Raw genomic sequence first — 13,051 nt, forward strand, 5'->3', positions numbered from 1 at the left:
CTGTAGACCAGGCTGGCCTCAAACTCAGAAATCCGCCTGCTTCTGCCTCCCAAGTGCTGGGACTAAAGCTACTTCTGCTTCAGCCTCAGTGTTAATAGGCTGATGCCACCCAAACCAATTATTGTATATAGTTTTAAACTGGGGGAATGTCTTTTTTCTTCAGGGCTAGTGAGTCTCTTTCTTATCCAGATATGTCCTTGACTAGAGGAGTCAGAATTTGCATTTGATAATAGAGGTCAGGTTAAAAATGTCTTTGAGTTAGGTACACAATTATAATCCAGTGAGTTAGGAGAATGAGTCAGGAGTTAAAGGCCAGCCTCAGTTTCATATATAGCAGGGCCAGCCTGAGCTACATGAGACCCTGTCTAAAAATCAAAACCCATATAAATCAGCTTAATTTTTTAAGATTTATTTTTATTTATATGTGTGTGTCTGTATGTATGTGTTTGTCAGAATCTCTAGAGCTGGGAGGCAACTGTAAGCAGTCCAGGGTGGATGCTGAATGGAGTCTTCTGTAAGAGCACTCTGTTCTGACCTCTGAGCCATCTCTCCTTACAAACCAGTTTTCTTTTTTGAAATTATTTTATTAGTGGTTTATTTTGTAGGTATGTGTGTGCAGTACTCACAGAGGCCAGATGAGGGCATCGGATCTCTTTGGGATTGTAGTTACAGATAGTGATGAGACACTATGTGGGTTTTGGGAATTAAAACCTTTCCCAGATCCTCTAGAAGAGCAGTCAGTCATCCTAACCACTGAATCACCTTTCCAACTTACAAGCCATTTTTTGTTGGTTTGTTTATGTTTGCTTGTTTGTATTGAGACAGGGTCTCACTATGTAGACCAGGCTGGCCTCAAACTTACAGAGACCTACCTCTGCCTCTGCCACAGCCAGAGATCAAAGGCATGTACCACTACAAACCAATTACAAACCAGTTTCTAAATGTGAATTTTGGAGTGATACCTCTCTCCTTTTAGCAGATTGTGAGAACATTCCTAAAGAAAGGACGTTTTTAGATCAGTGATTTTAAAATTTTCTATCATAAGAGTATACATATACTATATTTGAATAATATGTGACATCTTTTAAAATTATAAAATGCTGGGTGTAGTTGTACACACATAAACCTTTAATCCCAGGTAGACAGATTTCTGAGTTTAAAATCAGCCTGTATATGCTAAACATCAAGTTTCAGGCCAGCCAGGGCTACAGAGTGAAACTGTAGGGGGCAGTGTACTACGAAGTTACCGGGCTTAGGTGTAGCTCATGATAGGGTGGAACTCTTGCTTAATTCCCATATATCTCTGGGTTCAATCTCCATTACGGGAGGAAAAAGGTTAAAATTATTATAAAACTAAACAGTCTCATAAAGAACACACGTAGAAAGTAATTTTATAATTATGTAAAAGCACAAAGATACTGAATATGGCTCTGAAAATTATAGCAAAAACTTTGTAGGATTTTTTTTTCAAAAATTTTATTTTTATGAGTACACTGTCGCTGTCTTCAGACACACTGGAAGAGGGCATCGGATCCCATTTACATATGGTTGTGAGCCACCATGTGGTTGCTGGGATTTGAACTCTGGACTTCTGGAAGAGCAGTCAGTGTCAGTGCTCTTAACCGCTGAGCCATCTCTCCAGCCTGGGATTTTTTTGTTTCTCTCTGAAAATTACTTTCATATTCAAAAGCACAGACTAGAGAGGTAGAGCTGTAGTTAGTCAGAAGTACAGACCATATAGATTGAGCTTTTTCTTCCAGTGGCAGAAGAGCTTGTTAATTTCCTTTATAGTTATTTGTTATATAATATAGAGAAAGGTTTTCATTAGCATACTGACATGTTGGGCCAGATAACTCTTGTGAGGGTTTTTTTATGCACTAGTAGCATCTGTTTCTACCCACTAGATGCCAGTGAAAACTACTTAGCTGAGGTAGACTTGGGCTCTTCATATGATACCTCATGGGAACAAAGTTGCTCTTGCTTGACTACCATTGGTTTAGAGGCCACTCTTGTCAGGGATGGCAATTTTGTCATGAATACTCTGTATTCAAACTTTAGGTAAACAAGGTGACTCACTGCTTTTAATAGCATCCCAGGGCTTACATACGACAAGAGAGAAATAGAAAGATACAAAAAAGTTTAATGTAAAACTAGTCAGGAATGTTTTAAGTTTTCTAAAGTAAGTTTATCAGTTAAGAGAATTTTCACTTAAAATATTTTCAAAGTTTACCTAGTTTTCATGAAAGTAAAAATACAATTGTTATGGGAACTAAAACAGAAAGGGTTTTATTACATAAATATCAGTGATAAAATAGGAAATATAATTGTAGTCTAATGTGTAAACATTGGAGATATTGGAAATGTTAAACAAAGAAAAGGCTATGTGCTGTTACAGTAACTGTTAATTACTTCAGTATTAATCTTGGACAATATCATTCTGTAAAGCAGTAAGACAGCATATAAATTAATGCATTTATTGTGATTATATGAGTTATGAATTTAGAGCAATGCAGAATTAGTTAGTGTGAGTAGAAAAACCTTACTGTGAAACTTGAAGAATGAGTTTTCTTTTTGTTTTTAAGGATTTTTGTTAGTGTTAAAGGCATCTTTAAACATTTAACATGTAGTTCATAAATTTAATAAAGTAATGGATTCCTTTTTTCATTTTTTGATGTTCCTTTAAAAAACTGTAGGTGAGAGTGTGAAGAGAAGGGAGAGGTGAGGTGAGCATGGCAGTGCACGATCCATTGCCTAAATGTGAAGGTCAGAGGATGGCTTTTGGAAGTTGATTGTTTCTTTCCACTTGAGGATCTGGAGATCCAATGCAGGTTGTTAAGTTTTTGTGACAGTGCTTTTTATCTGCAGAGCCATCTTTGTTGTGTTCCTCACCCATCTTTGAGACACAGTGTCATACAGCCCAGGTTGGCCTAGAACTCAGGATCTTTGTGCTTTTAATCCCTAAGTGCTGGGATTACAGGAGTCTATCCATTTTCCCTCCTTCCTCCAGTTCTTTCTTTCTCTTGTGTGTGTTTTGAGGTGGGATCTTATATAGCCCAAGGGGGCTCCAAACTGGCTATGTAGCTTAAGATGATCTTGAAATAATCACTTACTCTCTAGTCTTGGAGAAAGCTCAGGGTTTTGCTTTGTAGCCCATGCTGGCTTTGTGCGCTTCCCCCTCCCCCTCTCTCATGTCCTGGAACTCCATATATAAACCAGGCCTTGGCAAACTCAGAGATCCTCCTGCTTCCCCAGTGCTGGAATTAAAGTCAGCATACCTAACTTTGAACTTTTGATCTTCTTCCTTCAGCCTTTGGAATAGAATTATAGGGATGTACCACCATGCTCAGCTTTTGGTAATTGTAAATAATGCTGTTGTGAACATAGGTGGACAAATATCTCTTAGATCTTGTGTTCCATTCTAATTATATGTCTGTGTAGAGCAGTGTGTGGAGTCTGTAAGTGCTTAATAGTAGTGAAGGCCAAAGGCATTAAATTCTGATGAAGCTGGACTTAGAGGTGGGTGATGGGCATAGGACTCTGGTCCTCTATAAGAGTAGTGTGTGTTTAACCACTAAGTCATCTCTTTAGTCCTACTGTTTACTCATTCTTTACAGAAGAAACTGTCTAGTGAGTAGAACTTCTTCATGAACTTATCTTTCACAATAAAATTTCATAGTTCGAGGCTGGGAATGTAGCTCAGTTGGTAGAGTACTTGCTTAGTACAACAGGAAAATCTGGGTTCTCTTTCAGCACAGCATAAAACCAAGCTTGATGGTATAAGACTATGGAAGGAAAAGGCAGGAGGATCAGAAATTGAAGGTTGTCTGTCCTCAATGCATACTGAATTAAGAGTTAGAAGACAGCCTGGGCTGCAGTAGAGTCTATCTCAAAAAAAAAGAAACATGAAATAATTCTAAAGGTCCCTCCCTATGTGTCAGAATAAAGGGAAGCTAACTTGGGGTCCCCAGGCCAGCTTGACCTATACATTAAGGAATATAGCTGGAGAGATAGTTCAGACCTGAGATAGATCACCAACATCCACATAAAAAGTAAAAAGTCAGGAGTGGCAGTGTGTGTGTGTGTGTGTGTGTGTGTGTGTGTGTGTGTGTGTGTGTGTAATTCTACCCTGGGGAGGCCAAGACAGATAAATCCCCTGAACTTTCTGGCTCCTAGCTAGTCCGCCTAGCCTAGCCTAACCTAACCTAATTACCCATTCCTGGGCCTCAGTGAGAGACCTTGTCTCAAAATGCAAGGTGTGTGATGCCTGAGCAGGAAGAACATCCAAGATTGTCCCTTGACCTCCACCTCTTTTCCCACATCATAGCAACAGTTTATCTCCACATAAACTAGACTTGGTGGTGTGTACCTGTAATCTTGGCACACATGTAGGGGTAGAGGTAGAAGGATCAGGAATTCAAGGCTGTTCTTAGCTTCATAGTGAATTATACAAGACTCTGTCTCAAGCTAAAACAAAACAAGAATTGGTGATTGTAGCTTAATGATAGAGTACTTTCCTATTCTGTGTAAGGCCCAAGGATCTATCCCTAGCACTTGGAAAAAGAAAACAGAAAAGGTTATTGAGAGTCCATAGCGAGTTATTTAAGAAATCTGATAAAATGCTTGCCATCAAACCTTAGATCAATCCCTGGAACATGTATAGTGGAGAGAGAGAACTGATTCTCACAGTTTGCCTTCTGACCTGCATATGCATACTGTGAAACACACACGCATACAAAATAGAAAAAAAATTTTTTTTTACAAATAATTATGGTTGGTTGATTGTTCATCCATTTATCCATCCATGCTGAGGATTGAAACCCAGGGTTTTGGACATCCCAGAAAGAGTGCACTGTGGCTGAGCCATATTATATCCCTGATCATTTTTTAAAAGATATTATCTCATATTATAGTGTAATCCAAGCTGTCTTATAACTCACTATGTGTAGTCCATGCTGTCCTGGAATTCATAGCAATCCTAATTCAGTTTTCCAAGTGTTGGGATTATAGGCATGAGCAATGGTGCCTGGCGTCCAGCTTTTTATTTTTTTCTTTGTGGTGCTAAGGATTCTGACCCTCTTTTTAGTTTTTGAGACAGAGTCTCAGTAAATTGCTGGCCTTGAACTCAGTCCTAGAAGGCTTTGAACTTCTTGCCTTAACCTCCTATGTAGCTGGGATTACAGGATTATACCACCAGACCTAACCTGATTGGTATTTTAGAATAGATTTATTTATTTAGAATCTACTGTTTGTTAAGCTGTATGCTAGGCTTTAGATGATAGGAAAAAATGTTTCCTGTACTTAAAGATACCAGTTTTTTTTTTTTTTCAGTAATACGAACATTTCAAGGAATGAGAAAATTTTACATGTCCTTTTAAACTCCTTTCAATATTAATGAATTACATCGCATGTCCCAGGCATGCTGCAATTGAATTACCTCATCATATTTACTTTTGTTATAGTTCTGTGACAATCCAAGATACCAAATTCAATGCATAAACTCTTGGTGTGCAGAAGTTGTATGCCATGGCATGTGTATGGCAGTCAGAGGACAACTTTGGGGAGTGAGCTCTCACTTTCTACCTTGTCATGACAGGATCTCTTGTTTCTCCTGCTGCAGAGTGGCTGTCCAAAGAGCTCTCAGGTAATTCTTCTGTCTCTGTCTTCTATCTCATGTCTAGAGTTTCACTTGGGTTCAGGGAGTTGAACCCCAATTAGCAGACTTTCACGGCCAAGTGCGGTTAAGCCGTTTTGTCTGTCCAGCCACTCTCTGGCCTGATAATGTCTTATATATTCTACTAGCATGTTCTACTTCTAGGCCTTTGCCATTTTCAGATCCTTCTGATAAGAACATTCTCTCTCCTTTAAGACATTCCTGTGACTTCCGTCTTCTTTTTCTCTTAAATAATTTATCTAGGGGGACAGGGTCTTGCTGGGTATCTTTGGCCCGTTGATTAGTGTGTTTGATGTAGCATTGTCTTGACTACTTTTTAACACTAAGCTACACTAGAAATGATACCTCATTTCTTTAATCTTTGAGTTTTTTTCTGTGTAGACCTTGACTGGCCTGGTACTCCCTATGTAGCCCAGGCTAGTCTCACTCTAATACCTTAATACTTCATGCTGGGATTACAGGCATGTGCTGCCATTCCCAGATTCTTTTAATAGACCTTCCAACTGTCTATTGCTTCTTTTCTGCAAATATCTCAAGCTCTCTGATTTTAAAACTGAATTGATCACTTTCTTCTGTTTATCCCATCTCTTCTTCCCCCATCTGTGTATGTGTGGTGCTGGACATTAAATCAGTGGCTTTGGGCATGGTCTTAGGCAAGTACTTTAGCACTGAACTAACTGCTGGCTTACCCTCATCATCTTTGTAAGTAGCATTGCCCTAAAACTAGCAACTCTACTTAGAGACCTCATAGCTTACTCTGTTGCTATTTATCATAGACATCCAACTCATTTCTTTTTCTGTGTTCTTCTGCTGTAAATGAAACTATCTTTCACCTATGCTATTGCTGTCTGTCTGCCTCTAATCTTGTATCTCTAGCTCATTACCCTGTCATCAGGGTAAATTCTCTTTTACCAAAGTGTTACTCATTTCAGCTGACTGTGGTGGCTTACTTTGGAGGCTGAGATAATAGGATTGTTACCAGCCTGGATTGTAAAGTAGTCCCACCACCCCCACTCCCCCAAAAGAAAAAGGTTTCATAGCATACAAGATTATTTAGGATTTTGCTTTTGTATTTTTACGTCCTAATTCTCACTGATCTCCATTTGCTTTTTATATTTTAGCCATACCAAACTGCTGTAGTTCTGAACATCAAGCTATTATTGTATGTCCTCTGGTATATATGCTTTCACTGCTATGGCTTCTAGAATCATAGTAATAACTAATATGTTGAGTGCTCACTGTCCACTGAACTAAAGGCTTGTTTATATATTCTAAAAATAAATCTTATGTCATATAAGGAAAATTATATGATTCTCAGTATGCATATGATATATAACATACACAGAGTTATATTCAGTTAACATTAGAGCTAGGTTTCTTTTTTTTCTTCATTTTGGAGGCAGGATTTCTATACCACAGTATAGACTAGCCTTGGACTTGACATCTCCTTCCTTAGCTTCAGGCTAGGATTATAGATGTATACTCCCATATACAGCAAGATCAGGATTTGAAATCACACCTTTGGGTTTTAAGATTTGTTTATGTCCTTATCTTTTTTGGCAGAGGTGGGTGGTGGGTGGAGGGGTGGGCAAAGCCTTGTCTGTCTTGGAACTTGAATACAGGCTGGCCTTGAATTCAAGAGTTATTTATCTCTGTGTGTGTATATGTGTTTTTCTTGTGTGTGCACATATGGGTGTCAGTGTAGAAGTCTCAGGATAACTTGCAGAATTCAATTCTCTCTTACAATGTGGGTTCCCATGATCAAACTCAGATTGTCAGGCTTAGCAGCAAGTACTTTTATTCTCAGCCACCCACTGGCCCACCTAGCCCTTTTTCGTTTTACTTAGGAATAGGGATATACTAAGTTGCCTTGTACTTCTTGAGCAGCTAGGATTGTAGGTCTGCACTAGGAGGCCTAGATGTATGTATTTTGTTATCTAGGTCTCTGTGTACAACTTTCTTTTTTTTTTATTAAGATTTATTTAGTTATTATATGTAAGTACACTGTAGCTGTCTTCAGACACCCCAGAAAAGGGCATCAGATCTCATTACAGATGGTTGTGAGCTACCATGTGGTTGCTAGGATTTGAACTCGGGACCTTTGGAAGAGCAGACAGTGCTCTTAACTGCTGAGCCATCTCTCCAGCCCCCTGTGTACAACTTTCTAAAAGGTTATGTGCATATACTTCATAAAAATTTATGAATAGCCGGGCAGTGGTGGTGCACGCCTTTAATCCCGGGACTTGGGAGGCAGAGACAGGTGGATTTCTGAGTTCGAGGCCAGCCTGGTCTACAGAGTGAGTTCCAGGACAGCCAGAGCTATACAGAGAAACTCTGTCTCGAAAAAAAACAAAAAAGCAAAAAAAAAAAATTTATGAATATAGATTTGTATGCTCTGTGCTAGAAACATAAAGATACAGTGCTCTCCAAGAAACTTAATGTGTCTGGTATACCTGTTCATCATGCTTGAAGATTAACAAAATACTCCTTCAACATTCTATTCTTATAATTTATGTTTATATAATTATCTGGTTATATTTAAATTTCAAATAATACTGACTTAGATTATAGTTATTGTAATCATATTGGCATTCGCTTCATCATTATTCCATCTTTAATTCATAAACAGGTTGAATCATTTATTTTGGATCAAGAAGATTTGGATAACCCAGTCCTTAAAACATCAGAGATATTCTTATCAAGTACAGCAGAAGGAGCAGATTTGCGCACAGTGGATCCAGAGACCCAAGCAAGACTGGAAGCATTGCTAGAAGCAGCAGGTACTCTACTGATTTTTTCTTTAAAAGCAGATTTCACCAGATTTGAACTCAGGACCTCTGTAAGAGTAGTCAGTGATCTTAACCACTGAGCCATCTCTCCAGCCCTGACCCAAAATATTTTAAGGTAGTAAAGATAACTAGTTGTCAAGGAAAATATCTGGGGCATAAAAACATATGAGTTAATTGTAGTTTATCAAATTTTTACTGTATTTGAACTGATTCAGGGAACTCTAATGTTTACTTACTCATTTTAATGGATGCTTACCTTAATTATAAATAGCTATTTTTGTTTTAAATGATCATAAACTTGAAATATATCAAGGTGTGCCAAACTACTGGTTTTGAAGTATCATCAAAAAAAAAATCTTTGATGGGCCTAATGTGGTACCTCACACCTATAATATTAGCCCTCTACAAGGCTGAGGTATTGTTGCCTTGAGAGCCTGAACTACATAGTGATTTCCAAGCCAGCTGGAGCCACAGTATGAGACTCTGTCTCAAAAACTGATTCAGGGGCTGGGGAGATGGCCCAGCAATTAAGAGCACTGGCTGTTCTTCCAGAGGACCTGGGTTCAATGCCCAGCATTCATTCACATGGTGGCTCATGAGTTCATTTAAATGCTGAAAATTCAAAATAAAACTCGTAAAGCATGTAAGTTAACTCAGTTCCCTAGTACTACTAACCAGGTTAAACTACTAACCAGGTGTGTGTTAAACACCTGTGATCCTAGTACTCAGGAAACTCAAATAAAACTAAAATACCTCTACACGCAAAAAGCTGATCTAAATATATGATAAACATACTTTCTCACAGGATGTTGTATGCATGTGTAAGGGAAGGTGAGGCAAACAGAACATGAGTTACAAGTTGCAGACAATTTTAAAAAAGAAACAAAGCACATGTACAATCATCGTTTTATAATGTCCACTCTACTCATTATTTACTGTACAAAGTTTCCATTGCACCATAGTTCAAGTATTTCTCTTCTCTAACATACAGAAATCTGGAGCAAGGTGTGTTAGGATAAGCCTATGATTCTATCCCTTGGGACACTGAGTCCGGAGGATTGCTTAAATTCAGACCAGTTTAGCCTCCATAGGAAGACTTTGTTTCACAGAAAACAAAACAAAAGTAGGAAGTCTAGCCAGTTGTTGGGGTACATGTTTAAATTCTGTCACTCAGGAAGCCAAGGCAGAAAGATTACTGCAAATCTGTGGCCACCCTGACATGTAAAGTGAAAATTTGTCATTTCCCCTTTTTCTTGAGTATATGTGTAGGTAAGTATAGGTGTGCATACCTGTGCCTCCAGCACCTTGGAGGCTAAAGTGAAAGGATCAGGAATTGAAGGCCAGCCTATCTCAAAAAATTTTTTTAAAGAAATTAATAAAGATAAATAAATTTATTAATTTATTTAAATTTATTTAATTTTTATTATGTTTTTTTTTTATTTGTGCAAATGCACGTGTGTGGGTGCTTGTGCCACATCATGAGCTTGAAGGTCAAGGATAACTTTCAAGAGTTAGTTTTCTCCTATTATCTTGTGCGACACTGAGGTTGAACTTAGGTCATCAGGCTGGGCAGCATTTTACTTGATGCCATCTCATTTCCATATGTATATATTAGTTCTTTGACACTTACTGGTTTTGTTTTGTTTTTAAAGATTGAGCTATTTATTTTATGTGTATGAATATTCTATCTGCATGTACACCTGCATGCTAGAAGAGGTCATCAGATCCCATTGTAGATGGTTGTCGGCCACCCCGTGGTTGCTGGGAACTGAACTCAGGACCTCTGTAAGTGCAGCCAGTGCTCTTAACCATTAAGGTATCTCTCTCTAGCCCCTTCCTTATGTATCTTATTTTTAAAATAGTACCTAAAGCCAGGCATGATAGCACCTGCCCTTAACCCCAGCACTCAGGAGGCAGTGGCAGGTGGATCTCATAGTCTGAGGCTAGCCTAATCTGCATATTAAATTCCAGGGCAGCCAGAACAATGTAAGAGACCCTGTTCCAAAAAACAAAAACAAATAAATGGAAAGTAGGACTGCAAAGAAGAGAGGCATGCTATGTAGCTGTACATTAAGCGCTATACTTTTACCTCATCTGTTAGCTGCTGTTGTGTCACACACCCGTTGTAATCTTGGGAGTTGGAGGCAAAAGCAGCAGAAGTTCAGAGCCAGCTTCAGCTGTCTGTTAACTCTGAGGCCAACCTAGGCAATATAAAATGGGGATAAAGACTGCTAAAATGCTGAGAATTCAAAATAAAAACTCTTAAACACATAAGTTAACTCAGCTTCCTACTGCTGCTAACCAGGTGTGTGTTAAACACCTCTGATCCTAGTGCTCAGGACACGCAAGACAGGAAGATCAGACATTCAAGACCAGCCTGGGCTCTTTTACACGTTCTTATCTTAAAAAAAGAAAAGAAAACAAAAAACTAAGGTGTTAGATAGCTGTCTCCATGGTTGAGAGTGCTTGCTGTCCAAGTGTGAGGACATTAGTTTGGATCCCACAACCATGTGTGCCAGGTGTGCCAAGTTTGTGACCCAATGCCGACAGTCGATTCCCTGGGGCTTGCTGGCTGTCAGTCTCCTGGTTTAATGGGAGACTTGAGTTTAGAAGGACTAAGGTAGAGTTTGACAAAGACATGTGATGTCTTCCTGTGTACTACACAAAGCATGTGCACCTACACACATGTGCATATACTGCATAACATTTACTATATTCTCATATACATACATGAACATACATGCAAAATAATAATAAATATTGAAAACAAAACCTCAAACTATACTGTTAGAGATTCAGAAAGATCTTTAATAGCCTTTTAATGTATTTCATTTTCAAAGAAAGGAAAATTTATATTTCACCTATCAATGACAAACAAAAGAAAGATACAAAAAGAAAATTATAGAGCTTGTTTATAAAATTATGTAAATTCATTGGGTGTTGGATATTTTGCTTTTTATTTTGAGACTGATAGACGTTACCCCAGAAGATATTAAGTGTATATTTGAATAAAAGGAGGAAAAATATTGAATTTTTTATTATAAATTTACAGTCTCTCCATTGCTACTCAAAATAGAATGGGCAAGAGTCCTGTACTAGAGATTTTATTGATAGGGCAGTTCTTTCAGTGAAATAGTATTCATTTGGCATAATGAGGGTCATTAAATCAAATTCAGAATTAGGTATAGGAAAAATTAGTATGTGTGTTGTAAAGATGGAAGTTCTAAAACATCAGTGTTTATGCCATGGCTATTAGTGGTAGAACTAAAAACATCAAACTTTCTCATCTTCTGTCAGTTTCATATATGGGGACTATGTTGTTCCTTTGGCATATATAATGGTTTTAAAACATAATTTCAATCTTTACTTTTTTGCTTTTTCTTTTCCTGTACTACCTCATTGACTAAGGAATTGGCAAATTGTCAACTGCTGATGGTAAAGCTTTTGCAGATCCTGAAGTACTCCGGAGACTGACATCCTCAGTTAGCTGTGCCCTGGACGAAGCCGCTGCTGCACTGACACGGATGAGAGCAGAGAACACACACAGTACAGGACAAGTGGATACGTATGTGTTCAATATTTTGCTAGTTTTAATTGTTTTCTTGAAAACTTTAAGCCAACTGGTTATTTGAAAGGATGTTAAAGTAGATATATGAATCTATACATACTATATAAATATAAAAATATATATTTATTTACTTTGTTGTTATTGTTTTGGTTTTGGGTTTTTGAGACAGTCTACATAGCCCTGGCTGTCCTGGAACTCACCATAGACCAGGCTAGCCTCAAATTCAGAGCTCCATTTGCCTCTGCTTCACAAAGGCCAAGTGTTGGAATTAAAGGTGTGTACCACCATGTTTGTATACATGTATGCTCACTACATGTGTGCCTCCTCCCAGCTCCCCCCAAAATACTGCATTGACCAGGAAATGTTTGTTTTGTTTTTTGAGACAGGGTCTCACTTTGTAGTTTCATAGGGTCTTACTTGGCTAGTCTGGAATGCTTTACATATTCTGGAACATCCCAAATAGATCAGGCTAGACTCAGATTCACAGAGATCTACCTGTCTCTCCCTCCTGAGTGCCGGGATTAAAGATGTGCACCACCATGTTGGGTACTGGTTTTATTTTTGAGACAGGATCTCACTCTGTAGCCTAGGCAGCCCTTGAGTCTCCGGAGTCCTGCCTCAGCTTCCTTGAGTGCTGCTGTTATGTGTGAGCCATCATTCCTGACTTCGTATTCATTTTCCAGTAAACTTTTTTTTTTTTTAAGATTTTATTTATTATATGTAAGTACACTGTAGCTATCTTCAGACATACCAGAAGAGGGCATCAGATCTCATTACAGATGGTTGGTGAGCCACCATGTGGTTGCTGGGATTTGAACTCAGGAACTCTGGAAGAGCAGACAGTGCTCTTAACCTCTGAGCCATCTCTCCAGCCCTCCAGTAAACATTTTTATGGGTGTTCAGTATTACAGTATATAAGAAATCCAAACTAAATAAAACCTAGTTTCTACTTCAAAATAAGTTACATAGTCTAAAGGTTACAGTTAAGTCTAACCTGTCTACTTAAGTAGTGATAAGTGGAAT

The 13,051-nt window shown here is 38.4% G+C and overlaps 1 protein-coding gene across 3 annotated transcripts in view; it reads left to right on the forward strand.

Moving 5' to 3' along the window:
- Positions 1-13,051, forward strand: part of LOC116087014 (ankyrin repeat and KH domain-containing protein 1) — an 83,641-nt gene that overhangs the window by 5,432 nt on the left and 65,158 nt on the right. For all 3 annotated transcript variants that reach the window (XM_031365395.1, XM_031365394.1, XM_031365396.1), the window contains exons 2-3: positions 8,301-8,451; positions 11,869-12,025. In XM_031365395.1, coding sequence (XP_031221255.1) covers positions 8,301-8,451; positions 11,869-12,025 — 308 coding nt within the window. The remainder of the gene's footprint in view (positions 1-8,300; positions 8,452-11,868; positions 12,026-13,051) is intronic.

The sequence above is a fragment of the Mastomys coucha genome, unplaced genomic scaffold (assembly GCF_008632895.1).
Source record: "Mastomys coucha isolate ucsf_1 unplaced genomic scaffold, UCSF_Mcou_1 pScaffold13, whole genome shotgun sequence".
Taxonomy (NCBI): Eukaryota; Metazoa; Chordata; class Mammalia; order Rodentia; family Muridae; genus Mastomys; species Mastomys coucha.